At 37.1% G+C, this 22,462-nt stretch overlaps 1 protein-coding gene across 4 annotated transcripts in view; it reads left to right on the top strand.

The window, feature by feature from the left end:
- Window positions 1-22,462, top strand: part of LOC128509806 (probable E3 ubiquitin-protein ligase HECTD4) — a 128,930-nt gene that overhangs the window by 42,264 nt on the left and 64,204 nt on the right. For all 4 annotated transcript variants that reach the window (XM_053481652.1, XM_053481650.1, XM_053481651.1 and 1 more), the window contains exons 19-28: window positions 7,691-7,844; window positions 7,966-8,069; window positions 8,224-8,428; window positions 8,607-8,726; window positions 12,866-12,970; window positions 14,197-14,360; window positions 14,470-14,715; window positions 15,707-15,899; window positions 18,997-19,101; window positions 19,994-20,082. In XM_053481652.1, the coding sequence (XP_053337627.1) occupies window positions 7,691-7,844; window positions 7,966-8,069; window positions 8,224-8,428; window positions 8,607-8,726; window positions 12,866-12,970; window positions 14,197-14,360; window positions 14,470-14,715; window positions 15,707-15,899; window positions 18,997-19,101; window positions 19,994-20,082 (1,485 nt within the window). The remainder of the gene's footprint in view (window positions 1-7,690; window positions 7,845-7,965; window positions 8,070-8,223; window positions 8,429-8,606; window positions 8,727-12,865; window positions 12,971-14,196; window positions 14,361-14,469; window positions 14,716-15,706; window positions 15,900-18,996; window positions 19,102-19,993; window positions 20,083-22,462) is intronic.

Below are 22,462 nucleotides of genomic sequence, written 5' to 3'. Positions count from 1 at the left end.
TTTGCGTATATATATATATATATGTGTATATATATATATATATATATATATATATATATATACGTTCTGTATATATTTCTATATATTTTGTCATTGGAGAGATTAATTAATTAATTTAATTAATCTCAAGTTAAAGCTGTATTTTGCTGGCAAATCAGATTGCAAATGCTAATCTGATTTTGATGAGTGAGACATGCAAGATACTGTACATGCATGCAAGCCAATTTAGTTTAGAAATTAACAATTACATTTAAAGCAACTGGCCTATTCCTTTATAAAAAGAGACATACAGACTTTTAAGAGCAATTCTTTATCAATAGACATGGCATCATACTGTCAGTGTCAGGTGGTCTGGGGTTAAGTGTATTATCTGTCTGAAAGCACTGATGTGTAATGAATTCAGCTACAGAAAGCCAGTGGAGCAAGCATAGCAATAGGATGATTTGCGAGAAATTTTAGGTAACAAGTTGTGCATCTACATTTTGGATTAGTTGCACGGGTTAGAGGATGTCCAGAGACAAACCTTTCATGGATAGAAATGGATAAATCCTCCAGTTGGAGAAACCTGGTTGAGCATGTCAGTTTAGTAATGGACAAACAGTGGGTTGTCCATGGTTACCTTAAGGTTGCATTAACAGATTTCAATCAGGGGGATCACATGATGTTCACATATGGGTGCCGTGGTTAGGTGTCCACATACTTTTGGCCATGCGTTGTAAAAGCCCTTTTGAACAGTGATTTTGATCATGATCTTATTTTGTTACTCAGCACAAAACATCTAAACATACATATCCACACAGGTCTATCAAAAGTAAAAAAAAAAAAAAAAAGAATTCAAAGATTGGTTGCTTAAATTTAGTACTATTTGTAATTTTTTTATTTATCCTGTTATACTGGGTATATTGTACATACACTTTTTATACATACAGTGGAACCTTGGATTACAAGCATAATTCGTTCCAGGAGAATTCTCCCATAAGAAATAATTGAAACTCTAATTATTAGTTCCACAGCCCAAAAAAATAAATACATACAAATAATTAACACAAAATATAAAGTAAAAATAAAACAAATTAACTTGCACTTAAAAAAAAAAATATCCAGTTTGGATTTTCTGTTTCTGTTTGTGCAGGCGCTATGTGTGTGTGTGTGTATCTAAAGTAAGCCCCCCTCTCCCCCGTTTCGTCTTACACAGTTACCCTTCCTCCACTCATTTCACACACACACGCGCAATAAAACTCTTTAATGAGAATTGCTTTTGCTTTACACACGCGCTGTACATGCACGCTTACAGACACAAAATAAATGTTTTACGCACACACACATGGTCACAGTGTTATAGTAAACAGTACACGCGTGCACAGATGTTGATTATACCAGTAAGAGACGCTTACCCAAGACCCAAGACTCAAGACCCAGCAGGGGGACCATTACCCACAATTTCGCAGCGCAAGAGAGAGAAAAACCGTTGCTTCAGTTGTGATCACATGACGTTCGCCGTCAAAACGAGAAGCGCATGTGTGATACATGGTACTCGTAAACCAAGACTTCTTCCCCAGGTTCTTTCCCAAGTCAAAATTTTATTCAAAATCTTTGCTCGTCTTGTGGAACACTTACGAACTGCGTTACTCGCAATCCGAGGTTCCACTGTATTTGTTATTTTTGGTTCTCACTTCCTTACCCCTAGCAATGGGAGGGCTGTACACTACTACATTACTCACAATCCGAGGTTTCATTGTACATATACAATAAACCACGCATATGGATATATACAGTGGTTACTCACATGGATTTTCTATGACTGCTGCACACTATGTGAGACAGGGGTAGCTGCAGCTCGGAGGGCGTGTCGAAAGGTTGGGGCGTGCCGAAAGGTAGGGGGCTTGCCGAAAGCTATTCATGGTTGCACAAGTTGCCTGTTTAAAGGCTATGTTACGACCTCTATCGGAATCATAACAGGCTAATATTAAACGCTATTGTTCTTTCTAATGCGTTTAAGTAATGCAGCCAACATAATCCTTCATATTAACATTCCATTCTTTTCCTGTTAAATATCAATATTACAAATATTCCTTTCTGAACATACTGCGTTGCCACGGGTTACTGACGTCATCCTCGCGCGTTTGAGTCATGGTCGTGGCTAAAAGGGATATATAGCTCTGACCGGAAACTAATAATGAAATGAATTGTTATACCTATTGTATCATTTTTCACGTCTAAAACTAATCCTTTCTGTAATACAAAAAGTTTTATTGTTGTATAGTGAGAGAAAAAAAACGTTAGATTGATGTGTCGCATGCCCAATAGAGCTCGAGCGGTATTCCTTCTAGCCTTAACTGTTTTAAACCCATAATCAAAATTAAATTACAATTATTTAAAAGAATATAGTACCACAAGGTGTTCATACAATTTTTAATGTAATTTTTATATTTTTGGAATACTATTAACTTAGTATTGGACAAACAAGACCAAAAAAAGTTACAGAATTAGTCATTCAGAATGTTTTGAACTGACAGTTGTTTTCTGTAGTTTTACTAAAACTGCATAAAAACTAAAAACATTCTTGTTTATACTGTTTTATATTGCTCTTTAAAATGTCACTTTACTCACACTTGCACTATTCTTATTGCACTGTTCCATTTTTCACCATTTCAGCCTTCTGTGTTGTAAACTGTCCCTTTTTGCAGAACAGTAACTCAATTATCTTACCTCTGTTGTTCTCCAAGTTCTCCAGTGTTATTTAAGTTTTTTTAGGTTTATTTAAGTTTTTTCTGTGTTATTGGTAACAAGGGTTGAGAGAAATGTAATTTCAATTCTCTATATGTATGCACTGTACATGTAGCAGAATTGACAATAATGTTGACTTTGTCATTGCAATTAGCCATAAGTGCAGGATAAAGGTATAAAGTCTAAGTACACTTAAGAGGGATATGTGCGGGAGAAGCTATGGGTGACTATTACAGAAGGATATTATACAGATTACTGGTAACTATACTTATAAATTTACAATGGATGAGCCGTATATACAGGTTGTTATTAACTGTAGTCAGAAATTTGCAAATAAATATGAACATAATGTGCAGGATATTATGTAAGCATACTATACATATTGCAAGTAACTATTATTATAAATTTACAGTGGGTGGTCAATATATACAAGTTATTAACTGTAGACTGGAGTTTACAAATAGATATGACCAAAATGTAAAATGTATAATGTAATAGTTCATAAAACACCACAATAAAGACGAGGATGGGTACAGTTTAGTAACCTTTCAAGTGGCACTTATTCAGTAAACAGTAAACAGACACAATTTTAGCCAATAAAACATTTTATTTAGAGGCAAAGCTGCTCCGTTTAAGAGTGTACTCCACCCAACCTGTACACTCAATCTGCTCATTCATTCATTTATTTACGCTGTAGTAGCAGTCCATGAAACAGAATCCTTCAAACTTTTGGTCAGAATAAAATGACGAGGCCTAAAACATTCCACGAGGCCTAAAAACATCTCTAGCGCAAAACGGACACCGATACAAACTGCCAAGCCTTACTTCGAGGGAAAACTTGTCAGTGTTTCGTCTCACAGTAATGTGTGTCTGTCGACAACAATTAAACGAACAATTAAATGACGAAAATAAAGAAAAAAAAATATTTATATTGACTAACCACACCAAGCCTTACCGCCGCCATGTTCTTCCACCCTAAAAAAAAGGTACTTATATATAAATAGGATTACTGCTGATTGGCCAACGCAGAAGCTCCTTTCACCAATGAGAAAGCTTTCGACGCCCCCCTACCTTTCGGCACGCTGATTGGCCAATGCAGAAGCTCCATTTACCAATGAGAAACCTTTCGGCACGCCCCTACCTTTTGGCATGCCCTCTACCCTTCGGCACACCCCGACCTTTCGGCACGCCTTATTGCTCCAGCCTGCAGTTATCCCTACTTGCACTCTGTCGCGGCCAAACAGCAACAGCCAAAATAAATCAGTCGCAATTCAAAGTAATTGGTGAAATGACCGCCAGGTGGGGACATGTTGCAAACGGCTGCAATTAATTTTGTTTAGACAGACTCTATGTTTCTTTCTGTCTACTGTTATTGTTATTATTAAAGGAAACAGAAAAAACAACCGCTCAAGGGCTTGTAAATTTTTTTTTATTTTTAACGGTAAAAATGTCAGTTTTGGAGTCAGTGGTCCGAGCACAACGGAATGATCTTTGTACGATAAAATGACTCGTGGCATGAATCTACAGGAGGCGCTCCAGTTTCAAATAATCATTTAACGCTGAACCCAAACAGCAAAAGCTGTTTCACTAAAAAAAAATGCAGTGTTTAATCAGCAATGTCAATCAGCAGTGTTTAATAATATGTCGCCTATCTTTATCAGAGATAAAGAATATTCTGACAAACAAAGCTGCTCGTGTCGGCTCATATCAGGAGCATTTTGATCAAAGTGGAAATGAAAAGTGAAAGTGTGTAACAACAACATAGCACAATGCATGTGTGTAAATGGCTGAAATGTGGTTGTGAATAAGCCTTTTAGTGAAATATAACAAACACACATTTATACGTGTTAAATAAGCGCTGTCTTTGTGGCGCTGTGCAAAACGCACGCTGATGTGAGCTGCTTTATTTCAGATGGTTGTGTATCAAGCGATTAAAAACAATACACGGGGTGTTATGATAAGGAAACTTTCTATCTCTTTCATTCCAGTGATTAAAAAACGGTAAAAATGTCAATTTTAGAATCCACAGACGCTTAGTGGTCTAAGCACAACATAATCTTTGTATGATAAAATGACTCGTGGCATTAATCTACACGGAGCGCTTCAGTTTCAAATAATCATTCAATAACATGATAATAATAATCAAAAGTAAAATAATATTGTCTTTTTTGCTGTTTATGTCCACCATTTAATAATTATTTAATTATCAATAATTAAAGCTGCTCACATCACGCGCGCTTTCACTTTAAATCATGTCAGCTCATATCGGGAGCATTTTGATCAAAGGGGATATTAGAAGGGAAAAAGTAAAAGTGTGTACAAACAATATAGCACAATGCATGTGTGTAAATGGCCGAAATGTGGTTGCGAATTAATCTTTTAGTGAATGTAAAATGTTCGCGTGAAACCGCGGCGAACGGGAGATATGAGAGATTTATAAGAGATTTCTCTTTCCCAGAAATATAACAAACACATATTTATACGTGTTAAATAAGCGCTGTCTTTGCGGCGCTGTGCGAAACGCACGCCGGTGTGAGCCGCCGTATCTCATTTATAATATACAAATATGTTTTTGCTGTGTAGTGGACCGCGCGCGCACAACCTCTCGCGGGCGAGCCTCTGAATACGCCGCTTTAACGGGGGTGGGTATAAACACTGCACCGGCAGAACTAGACTAATGATTATGAATGCGTCGGGGAAAACAGCAAGGAAACTGACTGGCCATTTTAATAATTCATTGATAAGTTGATGTCTTTTTGTTTCGGCTGTGCGTGGATGCACTGTAGTAATCCTCGTTTTATACGAATTACATGAGCTATTTTTTTTCATTAGTTTATATAAAAGCAGACATTTTGCTTTCTAGAAGTATATATTTTTCACGTCCGTGAGGCGAGTATAGACGGATTTCGGTTTATTTTCTGACGCGCTCAAGTTAACAGAAACCGATACAGAATAGCACTGTATCCCTGTTTGCTTTCATTATTTTACAACATCATAACGTTTTGTCGTCATTGTGTGTGCACTTAAATAAAAGTAAAGTCTTATAAAGGCTATGTAGCTTATATAGGTTTATTATATAGTTTTTGCCCATTAATCTGACAACACTTGTGACTCACCCACGTTTTCTGATATACACACCCAGAGTTTTCTGGCTACGCGATTGTTACACATGATAAAATATAAAGGCTCACTGCGTTAACATTTACTTTGCTTAAATTCGATGGAACTAAGAAACTCCTATATTTAAGTTCTAAATTTGTACTGTAATTTTAGTACTGTGATGATAAATTTGTTTAATGTTTCACTTTTATTTTATAAGGTTTTTGCCGGCGGTGGTACAGTGCAACGGGGGTGCTGGGATGTGAAAATGTAATTTGTTAAAATGTTTTTATTATTTATTAAAGAACATTAGGATGATCATAACAGCCTACTACATTTAATTCTTATAATAATGCAAAAACACGTCGACATCTGCTGACGCAGTAGCACGTCCTGACAATGTTTTATTTAAAGAATTTTTATGGTAATTTATTTTTGTTTATTTCAGTTAATAAATCTACTACAAATTTAAAGAACACAAAATATAAGACTACAAAAACATACATGCGTAGCTTTTCTAATTACAGATGATAAAATCTAAAGGCTCACTGTGTTAACGTTTATTTTTCTTAAATTTGATCCTAATAAGATTTAATTTAATTTAAATTCTACATTTGTACTGTAATTTTAATACTGTGATTATGAATTTGTTTAACTTCAACGTTTCACTTGATTTTATCTGCTAATATGTGCAGCTCTAACGGAGCGTGGCTCATTAATTCTTGAGAGAATGAACTGATGCCCGAGGCGTCAGTCTATAGTTATATAGCGCCACTCAGCAGTAGAAGCCAGCAAACGCACAAACCCAAATGTCGCCACCGTAAGGCGTGGCGGTAAAACCAGAATACCGCATGAATGCATACATGCATACCCCCATACATACATACATACATGAATACACCTGCATGCATACTTCTAGTGCCTTGCAAAAGTATTCATATCCCTTCTTCTCCACATTTTGTAACATTAGAACCATAAACGTAAATGTGTTGTATCGGTATTTTATACGATAGACCAACACAAAGTGGCACATAAGTGTGGAGTAGAAGGAAAATGGTAAATGTTTTTTTTTTATTTTACAAATAACAATCTGAAAAGTATGGTGTGCATTTTTGTGTGTAATTTAATTTCAGTATAAACACAGCTGTTCTGTGAAGCCCTCAGAGGTTTGTTATAGAAGATTAGTGAACAAACAGCATCATAAAGCTAAAGGTTATAAGCATTTCACTGCATATCGTACTGTGTATGACTGTGTATGTGACAAATAAAATTTAAATTTGAATTTGGAACTCCTCAGACAGGTCAAGGAAGTTGTGAAAAAGGAGGGTTAGGTTATAAAACAAATATCACAAGCTTTGAAAATGTCAGGAAGCGCTGTTTAATCCATCATCCTAAAATGGAAAGAGTGTGGCACAACCGCAAACCTACCTTGGCTGCCCACCTAAACTGACAGGCCGGACAAGAGGCCTATGGTGACTCTGGATGAGCTGCAGCTCAGGATAGAAGAATCTGTCCACAGTTTTACAAGTATTAGTTGTGCACTGCACAAATTTTGCCTTTATGGAAGAGTGGAAAGCAGAAAGCCATTGTTGAAAGAAAGCCATTAGAAGCCCAATTTGCAGTTTTCAACAAGCTATGTAAAATCCCAATAAAATACATTTACATTTATGGTTGTAACATAACAAATGTGGAAAAGTTTAAGGGGTATAAATACTTTAAAAATGCAGTGTACATACCTACATAAATATTTACATATTTCTTCTTCTTTTTCTTCTTTTTCTTCCTCTGCTTCTTCTTCTTCTTCTTATTGTAGTTGTTTTTTACAATTTTTATATTGCTCATATGAAAAACCTTAACTTTTCAGACTCAAAGGCCTGGAGCAGGTGACTAAAGCTACAATGCTGGGTCACTTGTTGCCAGTTCTATTGACCTCTCTGATGCACCCTAACCTGCAAACTCTGTCACTTGCTGATGCTCTTATGCCACAACTTGTCCAGCTTGTCCTCTACACCAGTCAGGTTAGTGTGTTTGTGATTTGTGCCAGTATATGAACAGGAATTTGTTCATTGTAGAAGTGTGCAGTGTTTGTTTTACACAATATTCTTTTTAATTCCTTTTATTTTCGCTTTGATTAATTAGACTGCATTGCTTCTGAAGACCCAGTCCTCGATATTTGTTGAAGGGTCTCCACTGAAAGGTGGCCCATTAAACCACACTGCTAAGGTCACTTGTAATGATGATAAGTGAGTGTATACACTTTCTTTATATTTTATTCTTTTCTATGAAATAAACCTTTTAGTCATAGAAAACAATGTTAAAATGCTGATGAAATAGAACAATTTTACTTAAATAGGTGAACAGTATAAAGCAAATCTCCACACTTGACCTACGTTTCAGTTTCCAGATTCTTGATGAAAGAGAAGAGCCTGGCTTTCTGACAGGACTTAAGATCCCTGCCCCATGGGCTGCTGGGAAAACAGTGGAAACCATCCATCCAGTTCGTGACAACTACAAATTTAAAGAGACTGTACATATACCTGGTGCTCGATGTCTTTATCTACGCTTTGATCCTCGTTGCTCTTCACAGTACGACTATGATAAGGTGCCTATTTCAATCAATGTCAATGTTGCTGTAATAGACCAAACTGGATTAGGTCAATTTATGAATTTTTATATTGAATATTTATTAAGTTTCATCATCTGTATGTTTACTAGTGATCTATAAGTAACATCATGATTGTTCAAATCAGTTCAAGTCTTGCACTGTTTTGTATTTGAAGCTTGTTATCTACGCTGGACCTAACACAAACAGTCGCAAAGTGACAGAGTATGGTGGCAACACCCTGGGATATGGCAGCCGCAGTGTTCTGGGTACTGGTTGGCCAAAGGATCTTGTGAAGGTGGGTAGGATGAGCATTCACAGACTGATGCTGTATGCACTTAATAATTAATGGCACTCATATACGCTGCCATTTAAATTTAAATAGGGCAAATCCTAATGAGCAACAAGGTTACTTAATCCTTCAGTTCAATTAAATTTTTTTTTGTATAAACTTTGTACAATAAACATTATCCCAAACAGCGTTACAGAAATAAAAATTAGGGATTTAAATAAAAAAGTATACACATTTTTATCCCCATCAGTTTGTCCGTAATGAGCAAGCAAGAGGTGAGGGTGACAAGGGAAAAAAAATCAGTGAGATGACATGAAGAAACCTTGAGAGTAGACTCAAACTTGAACCTGAAAGTGATTATCAGATAGTTTGACCATGACTAAATCCCTTCAGTAACTGTGTGACTTTAGGTTAAAATTGCAGTTGTATAACAGGAAATTCATTTAAGTTACTATAAAGACACTTATTTTCTATTAGTTTACTGAATGTTCACTTCATAATTTTAAAAGCCTTGGGTACAAAACCGTTCATGGCAATTGCAGGCATAGACACATGTTCAAAGTTACATAATGGATAGAACATTGTAAAAATATATTTTTCTTGTAATTTATTTAAAAAAGTGAAGAGCTTACAGTACAGTGAAACCTTTGATTGCAAGCATAATTCGTTCAGGAAGCATGCTCATATATCAAAACACTCTTAAATCATCTTGGGGAGATGCCACGCTCCGGACGTCCTACTACGAAGGGCTGGCGTCACGTATCAAGGACGAACTGGCGGACGAGAGCTCCTCGCCACACTGGAGGGATTAATCCATCTAGCCCTTAGCATCGATCAGCGCCTTCTCTCTCGTCCGAAGCAAGCCCCGAGGACCCTGCCGCGTGTTCTCACCTATCAATACGCTGCTCCTCGACCACCGTCACCGCTACCACTACTGGACAAAAACCTATTTAATTTCATCTAATCCCCATCTCATCACCACCAATCATCCTTGGATACCCATGGCTATTAAAACTTGATCCCCTGATTTCGTGGACCCAAAATCGGAACCTACAATGGGGGCCGGCTTGCCACGAACTTTGCCTATCGGCATCGGCTGGGACGTGTTCTAGGGAGTCCGAGGCCCCCGACGTCGACACCAATGCCATTCCCCCGGCCTACCGAGACCTGGCTGAGTTGTTCTACCCATCTCCCGCCTTGTCGCCCCTACGAACTAGCAATTGACCTTCAGCCAGGCTCGGCTCCTCCCCGTAGCCATCTCTACTCTCTCACACCCACCGAGACACAGTCGATGGAGGAGTATGTGTCAAACGCCCTACAACATAGTAAGATCAGACCCTCCTCCTCGCCCGCCGCCGCAGGGTTCTTTTTTGTAAACAAAAAAAAGCGGTGAACTTCGTCCATGTGTCGACTATCGGGGGCTAAATAACATTACCATCAAGAACCTGGACTCTGGCGCCACCATTTTCACGAAGTTGGATCTTTGGAGCGCCTGCAACTTGGTGCGTATCAAGGGGGGGCGATGAGTGGAAGACGGCTTTCATCACTCCCACTGGACACTATGAGAGTTTAGTTATTCCGTTTGGACTCTGCAATGCCCCCGCCGCCTTTCAAAGTTTCATCAATGATGTCCTTCGGGACATGTTGGGGTGGTGGGCATTTGCATACCTGGATGACATACTGATCTATTCACAGACTGTCGAAGAGCACACCCAACATGTCAGAGCAGTCCTTAAGAGATTGCTCGCCCATCAACTGCATTGTAAGCTGGAGAAGTGCGCTTTTCACGAGCGCTCCACCACGTTCCTGGGGTTTGTCATCTCGCCCCAGGGTGTGACCATGGACCCGCAGAAACTGAAAGCTGTGCGTCATTGGCCTCTACCCAAGACCCTCAAGCAGCTTCAACGGTTCTTTGGGTTTGCGAATTTCTATCGTCGCTTTATCCGGGGCTACAGTACAGTTGCAGCACCCCTAACCGCTCTGAGTCGCGCAACACCTCACCACTTCACCCTCAACCCTGCCCTCATCGATTCACCATCGCTCCCATACTTCTACATCCAGATACCAACAAACCATTCGTTATGGAAGTGGATGTTTCGAATGTGGGTGCCGGAGCCGTCCTTTCCCAGCGAGGTCCAGATCAGAAGCTCCACACCTGTGGCTTCTTTTCCAAAATATTTTATCCCACTCAACAGCGATACGGGGTAGGGGACCGAGTTGTTGTCCATAAAGTGGGCATTGGAGGAATGGCGACACTGGCTCCAGGGCACCAGCAAGCCTTTCATTATCTGGACCGATCACAAAACCTGATCACCATTCAAAGCGTTAAACAACTCAACCCGAGGCAGACGCGGTGGGCACTGTCTTTTGAACATTTTTATATCCATCTGTCGTACCCGCGCCTGTCCTCCCACCATCAAAGATTCTGGCACTTCTCCGTTGGGACCTGGAAACAAGAGTTTGCCAAGCACAGGCTGCAGAGATCGAACCGGCAGGTGTGCTGCCTGGACGACTCTACAGTACGTGCCTTCCACCCTCAGGAGCGACGTCATGGAATGGGGCCACTCATCACCTATTTCTGGACACCCCGGTACTAGACGCACTCTAAAGTTTGTCCAGCGCACCTTCTGGTGGCCATCCATGACCCAGGACATCGACGAGTTCGTTCAGGCGTGCCCAGTGTGCACCAGGGCAAAAACCACCAATCAGTCAACACCAAGAGAGCTCCAGCCACTCCCAGTTCCTCGCCGGCCCTGGACGCACATTGCCGTCGATTTCATCACGGGCCTGTCGGCTTCAGAGGAGAAGACATTTAAAGTGAAATATTTCAAACATGTTTTGTTTGTATTTCTATGATTACGGAATACAGCTCATGAAAATAAAAAATCCATTAAAAAAAAAAAATCCAGATCAATAAAAAAATTGTTTACAATGCAGAAATGTCCTTCTGAAACAGGTTCTGTTCTTTTATGCACTCAATACATGATCAGAGCTCCTTTTGCTCAAATTACTGCATCAATGAAGCATGGCATAAAGGCAGTTAGCCTGTGGTATTGCTAAGGCATAATTAAATGATGGGTCACTGTTTGTTATCTTCCTCTTGACAATAGCCCATCAATCCTCTATGGGGTTCAAGTCAGGCGATTTGGCTGGGCAATCAAGCACAGTGATATCATGGTCAACAAGTGCTTGTGGAAAAGAAAATCTCCTGGTAAATGGCTGCGCTAACTTTGGACTTAATAAAACACAGTGGACCAACACCAGCCAGATAAATCATCCCCATAAATCATCACTGACAGCTGCACTTCACTCTTTTTCCGGACCTTGAATTCCAAATTAAATGCAAAATTTACTTTCATCTAAAAAGAGAACTTTGGATCACTGAAAAATCATCTAGTTCTTTTTCTTCTTAGCTCAAGTCTGATGATGTCTCTACACCAGGAGTGGTTTGATATTAGAAATGTAACAGCTGTAGCCTATTTCGTGAATTCCAAAATTAAAACATATGTGGTCATGGACTGAACTTATGTGCATGTGAAAATTTCAACATATTGTCAGTACAGTTGTTAAGAGGTTATACAGTTCTAAGGAAAATATTGGTCACCTCATATAGTATTTTGTGAATTTTTATGGCAAAAATTTGTATGCATATCTCTCCAGCAAACAGTATTTACAGATATTTTCTGCAATCAGTAATGCATCATTATTTTATGTGATTAACAATGTGGTAAATAATTCTGAAAGCAGTCATTAGCAGCAAATTTTTAACATTATTGTTGAGTTTTAGGCATTATGTATAACACAACTATCTACGAAACAACTTAAGTCCAATTGTAATTACAAAGCGATTTATACAGTAGTATGATGCTTGCAAACATTACATATTAGTAATTAGACACCTTTTACAGTTCTAAAATTCACCATATTTTTATTTAAAACACTGGAGTAATATAGGGTACATTTTATTTTCCTGTAATTTAAAGTAGAACAACATTTTTCATTAGTTTGTGAGTCACTTATATGAACTCTTGCATGCAGTTGTTTATTTACTTTCACATTCATTCATTACACACACACACACACACACACACATATATATATATATATATATATATATATTATTATTATTATTAATTTTTTTTCAGGTGGAGGGAGACACTGTAACATTTTCCTTTGAGATGAGAAGCGGCCGTGAACACAACACCCCAGACAAAGCAATGTGGGGTTTCTCCTGCACAGTCCGAGCACAGGCAAGCACAATAATAATAATAATAATAATAATAAAACAAATAATAATAATAATAATAATAATAATTATTATTATTATTATTATTATTATTATTATATTCTTATGGCAAAGCATTTATTGTAAAAACACTATGTAGGTTTGTAAATATTATTTGTAAAATATGCCCCTTTCAGTATTTAATCACTCTAGAATCACAACAGATATTACTTTAACTAATAGAATCAAGCTATTTTTTTTTATTTATAATTCTCCCAGATTTGCATTTAAATATATTGTATTTTTTTTTTTTTTCGGTCCAGTTTTCCCATTGCAGTTGATGTTAATTTTTTTTTAAAGTCTCCTGTAGCCTTTAATTTTGCCTTGTCTTATATACCAGTTTTCTAAGCTCTTTTTAAAAGCTCCATTATGAAATGCATGCTGACACTTTGTAGCCAGTTAAGGGAATATACCTGTGGTATTTATTATACCATCTGTACATCTCATACAGAGTGATAACTTCTGCTCCATGCTCCAGTCCACTAGATGTTGATGTTTCACCAACCACCCATAAACTCAAAATATGAAGAAGTAGTTATTTTGTGAAATCCGAGTATTTGCAGAGGATTCAGGCAGTTTTAGCATTTTCTGATAAAACAGTTTTTACACCCCTATTTTTGATCAATATGTTTATTTTTAGACATATAAAATGGAACATACGTACTTACCTAAATTATTTTAAAGTGTCGTCGCTGAATTAAAAACTGACCAATTGACCAACAAAGGATCGATTAAATTGCAATATTAAGTAAATAACAAAGGTCTAGTGTTTAGTCATTTATGTTACCCATTTCATACTTAAATAACACAATGTTCTAATATTATAGTAGTAAAAAAAAGTACGGGGTGGTCATGGCTTGATATAATTTATAATGGTTGTTTACTTAAAAGGTGTGTGAACCCATGTGTTAACCCTATTAGAATCTATGATGAGATCTGAAACATGCTGTTGTGGAAGGTTGTCAAGAATCTAACTTTATTCTAAGAACTGGTAACAACCTGAGAAACAAGAACACAATGTTGAACATTGTCCTGTAATTAAACATGTTACTATAGGGGTTGGTTGGATTTACACCATTCAGGGGTGTAAAAGTTCAAGTATTTAATTAAAATATTTAATGTGTGTATAATTTTTCATTGTTCATAATTTTGATTGTTCATTTTTTTCATACATTTGGTCTTGTGTTTTAGGAGTCATCAGAGGATGTCTCTGGGGGTCTGCCTTTTCTGGCTGACCTCGCTTTGGGTCTCTCTGTTCTAGCTTGTTCCATGTTACGCATACTCTACAATGGCCCAGAGATAACACGGGAGGAAGAGGCTTGCAATGACCTTCTGTGCTCTAAACTTTTACAGAGGTAACCTGAACAAATATGCTGCTGAATTTTTATTTAATTAATTCTTATACTGTTTATTTTGAATAAGAAGCATTTTTCCTTACTGTACATTTGTACCTTTTCTTTTTAGATGCCAGTGGCAGGTAGAAGCCAATGGTGCCATTTCGCCGGCTCTTACCCCCTCCCCGTCTCCTCTTCCACTTACTATCGATGAGGACCAAGAGTTTACCTACCCCACTGATGTCCTTATTCCTTCAGCAGGCTTCATTCCTGGTGTTTACTGTGATCTACCACGTATTCGCCTTCCTCCAGGCATAATGGGCCGTCTAAGGGACCTGTCTGGCAAAGCTCGTCCACAGTTCCGTCCCAGCATCAAGTAAGTGGTATTTTCTCCCTTACATTCTCTATGGCCAGTTCCTACCCATTCTTGATGGCTCTCCTATATCAATTAAAAGTTACCAGTAAGGAGGATGAAGGTTATTGCATTCTTTCACTAAAAGATGTGAAATCATTAAATCAATATTTGTTGTGAATACCCTTTGACTTTATACCAGCATCAATTCTTACACTTGCACAAAGTCTGGTATTTTGTAGGATCTTGGTGAGGTGTATCAATAACCAATCACACCAAGCAGGTGCTCATCAATGATCATCAATTTTATATGAAGATTTAAATACAGTCACATGTCACAGGTTAAACACCCTGGTAAAACTGAGAACAGCAACAAGGTACAAGGTATCGATACTGCATCAGCCATGTCTCTCGCAGGCTACGATTTCAACACAGACTAGGGCTTCAAAATGTTACCACACAGTCTTTCTGTTTGAAAGAAGCTCAGAAGGGAGCGTAGACGCGCTAGTTGGCAAATATGAAAGACACATCAGACTTACTTCCCTTCAATAACAGAAGATGTCAAGCAATGCCATCAGCAAAGGACTGGCGGATTTGAGGCAGACAACATCCAAGTTGTTTGTTTCAACCTACATGCTCAGTTCCTTTAAAAACTGTGTGCAAGTATACCTGTACCTGGAAGAATTGATGCTGTTTTGCAGGCACATAAGATACTGATTTGTTTTGGATTTTCTCTTTGATAAACATTTATATCTTTAAAACTTTACAGCGTTTTTTACTAAAAACCTTTGCATAGTTCTACAGTACTAGTACTGGTAACCTTTTAACTTTGTGAAAGAAATTAAGAGAAAAGTAAGAGCATTTTCACTTGCACAATGTGATGAGTTTACAGGTTTGGGACTAAACAGCTGTGTAGCCATAAGAAAACCACCTGTTACTTACACTAATCAGAAAAAGAACACTTAAATTTGTCAAAAAAGATTTTGAGTTTTTTTTCTGTTTTTTTCTCTTTTAGAGAGGTGATCCGGCCAGATGTAATTGAAGAAGTGATTGTATCCTGTGTAATAAAACACCTGGGCCTGATAGATTCACTACAATCATTAGTAAATCTACAGTACAGAGAGGAACACAAAGAGGAGTATGAACTGCTGTGCAAAATCATGGCTGAGGCATTCAAGAAGATAAATGCAATGGAGAGACAGCTTCAGGTATGCACAAATTCTTTGTACAGATGTTACTCATGCGGTATTCTGGTCACGGTGGCGACATTTGGGATTGTGCGTTTGCTGGCTTCTACCGCTGAGTGGCGCTATATAACTATAAACTGACGCCTCGGACATCAGTTCATTCTCACAATGATTAATGACCCGCGCTCCGTTAGAGCTGCACATAGTAGCGGAGAAAAAAAAAGTGAAACGTTGGAGTTAAACGAATTCATAATCACAGTATTAAAATTACAGTACAAATGTAGAATTTAAATTAAATTAAATCTTATTAGGATCGAATTTAAGCAAAGTAAACGTTAACACAGTGAGCCTTTAGATTTTATCATGTGTAATTAGAAAAGCTACGCATGTATGTTTTTCGTCATCTTATATTTTGTGTTCTTTAAATTTGTAGTAGATTAACTGAAATAAACGAAAATAAATTACCATAAAAATAAAAATATTGTCAGGCCGTGCTACTGCGTCAGCAGATGTTGATGTGTTTTTGCATTATTATAAGAATTAAATGCAGTAGGCTGTTATGATCGTCATAATGATGATAAAATAATAAAAACATTTTAACAAATTACATTTTTACATCCCAGCACCCCCGTTGCGCTGTACCACCGCCGGCAAAAACCTTATAAAATACAAGTGAAACATTAAACGAATTTATCATCACAGTACTGAAATTACAGTACAAATTTAGAACTTAAATATAGGGGTTTCTTAGTTCCATCGAATTTAAGCAAAGTAAATGTTAACACAGTGAGCCTTTATATTTTATCATGTGTAACAATCGCGTAGCCAGAAAACTCTGGGTGTGTATATCAGAAAACGTGGGTGAGTCACAGGTGTTGTCAGATTAATGGGCAAAAACTATATAATAAACCTATATAAGCTACATAGCCTTTATAAGACTTTACTTTTATTTAAGTGCACACACAATGATGACAAAACGTTATGATGTTGTAAAATAATGAAAGCAAACAGGAATACAGCGCTATTCTGTATCGGTTTCTGTTAACTTGAGCGCGTCAGAAAATAAACCGAAACTCTGTGTATACTCGCCTCACGGACGTGAAAAATATATACTTCTAGAAAGCAAAATGTCTGCTTTTATATAAAATAATGAAAAAAAATTAGCTCATGTAATTTGTATAAAACGTGGATTACTACAGTGCATCCACGCACAGCCGAAACAAAAAGACATCAACTTATCAATGAATTATTAAAATGGCCAGTCAGTTTCCTTGCTGTTTTCCCCGACGCATTCATAATCATTAGTCTAGTTCTGCGGGTGCGGTGTTCATCCCCACCCCCGTTAAAGCGGCGTATTCAGAGGCTCGCCCGCAAGGGGTTGTGCGCGCGCGGTCCACTACACAGCAAAAACATATTATGACTGAGATACGGCGGATCACATCGGCGTGCGTTTCACACAGCGCCGCAAAGACAGCGCTTATTTAACACGTATAAATATGTGTTTGTTGTATTTCTTGAAAAGAGAAATCTCTTATAAATCTCTCATATCGGTGTACGCGTTCATCTGACTTTAGATCCAAACTTGGCAAAGGGAAAAGAGCGCATGCACGCGCCGCTGGTTCACGCGAACATTTTACATTCACTAAAAGCCTTATTCATAACCACATTTCGGCCATTCACACACATGCATTGTGCTATGTTGTTCATACACACTTTTACTTTTCCCCTTTTAATCTCCCCTTTGATCAAAATGCTCCCGATATGAGCCGAAACGAGCAGCTTCGTTTCATAAAGAGAGGCGACATATACTTGATTAAACACTGCATTTTTTTTTAAAGTAAAAGGTCGCGCGATGTGAGATTCGTGTAGATTCATGCCACGAGTCATTTTATCATACAAAGATTATTACGTTGTGCTCGGACCACTAAGCGTCTGTGGATTCTAAAATTTACATTTTTACCGTTTAAAATAAAAATGTTTTTACAAGCCCTTGAGCTGTTGTTTGTGCTGTTTTCTTTAATAATAACAATAACAATAGACAGATAGAAACATAGAGTCTGTCTAAACAGAATTAATTGCAGCCGTTTGCAAAATGTCTTTTTGTGCCACCTGGCGGTCATTTCACAAATTACTTTGAATTGCGACTGATTTACTTTGGCTGTTGCCGTTTGCCGCGACAGAGTGCGTGGCAGTCATAGACATTCCGCGTGAGTAACCACTGTATATACAGTCGGGTTTATACATTTTGAATTTGGGCCAGTAAAAAATATCTAGTTTCATTAGCAGCCATACATGCTTATGCCATGACACAAAATGTTGTGAAAGGGTTCTTCACCACAATGGACAAAATTCTGCGGTCTTACTTTAGTACTCTTTTGTAATCTTCCAGGCCTTTTGCTGTTGCTGAGCTTTGGCAGTCAAGTCCTTCTTTTTTGGAATGTTCCATTGTATTAGTTGGGTATAAAACCTAGGTTTTGGTATCTCTCTGATGGATTTCTTTTTTCAGCCTAATAATGGTCCCCTTCACTTGCATACACAACTCTTTAACACTTTTAAAACCACCTCTGGTCATTAGTTATGAAGAAATGAGGGAGCAGATCACACCTGACTATGCAACTGCTCGTCAGCCATTTGTTCCATTATTTATGGGCCCTCAAAATGCTAATGTGTGTGTATGAAAATAGCTGTAATTCCTGAATGTTTAATGATAAACTTTTGTCATACCCCTTGAATTAAAGACGAAAGACTTAACTTTGCTCAAATTTTCAGTATTTTATTTTAAATGCAATATGTTCAAATGTTTATGAACCTGACAGTATTACTACAACCCACTGTTATTTTAGATGCAGTATTCCATATCACTGTGCATGAATTCAGAAATTTATTCAGTGAGCAACACTTTTTATGGCACTGTATGTTTTTTTTTTTTTTTTTTTTAACAAACAAATACAGTAAATAAAAAAAAAAATGCTTTCACAGAGCTGTTACTTTGGTGGATAGAGCCAAACCTAGGACATGTTGGAGTTAAAAACAAAGTTTTTATATATATTCCTCTCAGTTTTGAACTAGAAATTTAATGGCTTAGTTTGGTAAATTTGTGTGTGTGCGTGTTTTTCAGAGTGTGGCTGAGCTGGAACAGAAATGGCAAAATGAGATCGACGAGGCTCAGCAGGGCAAACTAGAAAATAACGCACCTTTTTTTCATGACTACCACTTTTTTGAGGTAAGTGAAGAGTAATAGGAGTGGAACTTTTATGGCATTTTTTATTACCTTTACTAGTACTAATTACCTATTTTACACTATTTTGCAGTATTGAAAATACTTTTCATTTTAAGCAGATAATTCAAATGAAATCTAATGCATTTCCTAGAAAAGGCAATATGTAATTCCACTGTGTGTACAGTACTCAAAGTATGGACACACCATCTAATTTGATGTTCTTTGTTTAGTTTTGTCAAAAACTGTGAAATAAAACAAATGGGATTATGTAATTAAGTTACAACAACAGCAATAGTCAGTTGTTATTTTAAGACATTAATATCGGCTGTTCTGGAAGTGCCTTGCAAAACCCATCAAGCATAAGAAAGCATAAGTAGCAGACATCTTACAGTAATATCAACTGTTTAAAGGAATTCATTGCATATTTTGGACGTCTTCAGCACTGTTTTATAATGTAGGAAGCCATAAAAATGAGAAGGTGTGTCCAAAGTTTGACTGATAATGTATATTCAGATGTTACTACATTTCTGTAGTAAGATATATTGCAAAGATTAGGAGAGAAAATCATCTCAAAACAAACTATGTATAATATTTCTGTATGTTGTCTAAATTGTAAACTGGATATTACAGGATTACTCTAAAATTTCATTAGATTGTAGCCCAAAACATAAGTTAAGTCTCATGGCCTTTTAACTTAATTTTGTTCAAGGGGATGTTTTTAATAGTCACCTTCCCAGCAAAATCTTTTCCAGCACATGCATGTTTTTTTATGTGATAAATTAGTTGTGTGTTTATGCATGTATTCGCATGTTTTTGTGTGTGAGTTATGTGTGCACTTGGTGCCCTACAATAATTAAGAAATAAATAAGAAATTGATTTTTGTGCATAATTACAGAACAAAATGAAAGAGCTTGAACTTCTGTGTTCCCTGAAAGAAGTTCCATTAGACTGGACCGATGTAGAAAATGCTGTCATTGCATTAAGGTAAAATGTTTCTATTTCTATTTCTATTTTTATTTTTAGTTCTATTTTTTTTTCCTAGCACATTTCTATTTTTATTTTTAGTTTTATTTTTCCTAGTTTAATTTAATTTTTTAATTTAATTTCTATCGTATTTCTTTTATTCATATTTATTTCTTATTTGTAAAATTTAACTCTCTTTTAGGGTCAATGGCAGGCGTATAATGCATTTCACTACATTTCGTACTGTGTATGTTTGTGTATGTGACAAATAAAATTTGAATTTGAATTTGAATTTAAATGTCATCTATGTTATAAAATCAATCAAATGATATTGAATTGAAATTATTTGGCTTTTCTTATGTTTATTGGCGGTATATATATATCGAAACATTGAATGAAATTGACCAGGCCCTGCAAGGCAAACTAGAAATTTAAATAATTAAAATTTCACATTCAGTTCTCACATTAACCACAAAGCATTTATAAAATTCTACCCTCTGCTCATTGGTTTACACTATTTACACTAATTAATTGTCATTTTGGTGCTTTCTCACCATACACAGCTCATAATCTAATTAAATTAGGTCAGGTCATACAGTAAGGAAGTAACACAATATTTATATACAGTATATACAGTAAATACAGTATTTTTGCCTCTGTACATCACCACAATAGATTTAAAATGGAACTAACAAATTTAGACTTTATTCTTTTATTTAACAAAAATATTGCAATATTTAATAATTAGCACAATTTTGATGTGATTTTACAAATTTCAAATATCTTAAGTAATTGCACAAATGTACACAATCATAAATATCTGCATAGTTTTAATATTTGGATGCAAAAACTTCAACATCGTCAAATACTGAGTTGCTGAGGAATGAGGTCCTTTGAGCTGCTCTTGTCTGCACTTGAGCTGCTTTCTGTACTGTGGACTATGACATGCCTACATGACTGATACGCCTATTTCCTTTAGAGGAGTTTTGATCTTGGCTAGTTAATGGCTATGTTGTAAATGGATTCTTTTTACCCAAAGAAAGTACATCTGCTACAGTCCAATTTAGTTTAAATCTCTGGTCTTTAAAGGGTTTTTAGTGGTGGAGCTCCTCCGTGCATTCTCTTTTAAAAATAATTAAAATTGTTGATTTGACACTTAAACACCAGCGCATCTTTACTTCATTTTGACTGTTCAGAGGAATAATGGCCATATACAAATTCCACATTTGTAACCATTGGCCTTTTATCTCTTTCATTTGTTATTGAAATACCAAGGAAACAGTCTAAAATCCCAGAGGAATGGAGAAGTGTATTAGTGGCGAATTTTAAGAACAAGGGGGATTTGCAGACCTGTGGCAACTACAGAGGAATAAAGTTGATAAGCCATACAATGAAGCTTTGGGAAAGAGTAGTGCAAGCTAGGTTAAGGGCAGAGGTGAGCATTTGTGAGCAGCAATATGGTTTCATGCCTAGAAAGAGTACAATGGATGCAGTATTTGCTTTGAGGATGCTGATGGAGAAGTACAGAGAAGGTAAGAGGGAGTTGCTGTCAGGGAGAGAGAGGAGCTCTGGTGTTGTATGAGGAACACAACTGTGGTGTTGTATGAGAGCTGGAGTGACAGAGAAGTATGTTAGAGTGGTGCAGGACATGTATGAGAGCTGTGAGACAGTGGTGAGATGTGCTGTAGGTGTGACAGAAGAATTTAAGGTGGAGGTGGATCTGCATCAAGGATTGCCTCTAAGCAGTTCTCTTTGGGAATGACAAGGATGGATAGGAGCAAGAATGAGTTCACCAGAGGGACAACCCATGTTAGATATTTTGGAGATAAAGTCAGAGAGGCCAGATTGCGGTGGTTTGGACATTTTCAGAGGAGAGATTGTGAGCATATTGGTAGAAGAATGCTGAGGTTGGAACTGCCAGGCAGGAGGTCTAGAGGAAGACCAAAGTGGAGATTTATGGATGCTGTGAGAGAGGACATGAAGTTGGTTGCGGTGAGAGAAGAGAAAGCATAGGATAGGGTTAGATGGAGGCAGATGATTCGCTGAGGTGAATCCTAAAAGGGAACAGCCGAAAGACAAAGATGAAGAAAGGAGCAGTCTAAAGCAGGCCATCAGACTACTTTACTGTCACTTGTCCAATTTTTTTCAAACCTGTGAAAATGGAGAGATTTTGTAAAATGTTTAATGTCTACACATGAGTCACATCTTCATTGCATAGGCAAAAATACAGAAATGTGAAGTCTAGATGTGCATACCTGGGTAGTGACGACAGGAAAAAAGTTTCCGGATTGCTTTTTAAATCCTTGTAATCCTACTTCACACATACTATACAAACTAAATAAAACTGTATTAATTATGTAAATTTCAGCTCATCACCATGAAAATATAGATCAATTTTTAA

This window comes from Clarias gariepinus, chromosome 21 (genome assembly GCF_024256425.1).
Source record: "Clarias gariepinus isolate MV-2021 ecotype Netherlands chromosome 21, CGAR_prim_01v2, whole genome shotgun sequence".
Taxonomy (NCBI): domain Eukaryota; kingdom Metazoa; phylum Chordata; class Actinopteri; order Siluriformes; family Clariidae; genus Clarias; species Clarias gariepinus.
This window is presented reverse-complemented; position numbering and strand designations above follow the sequence as displayed.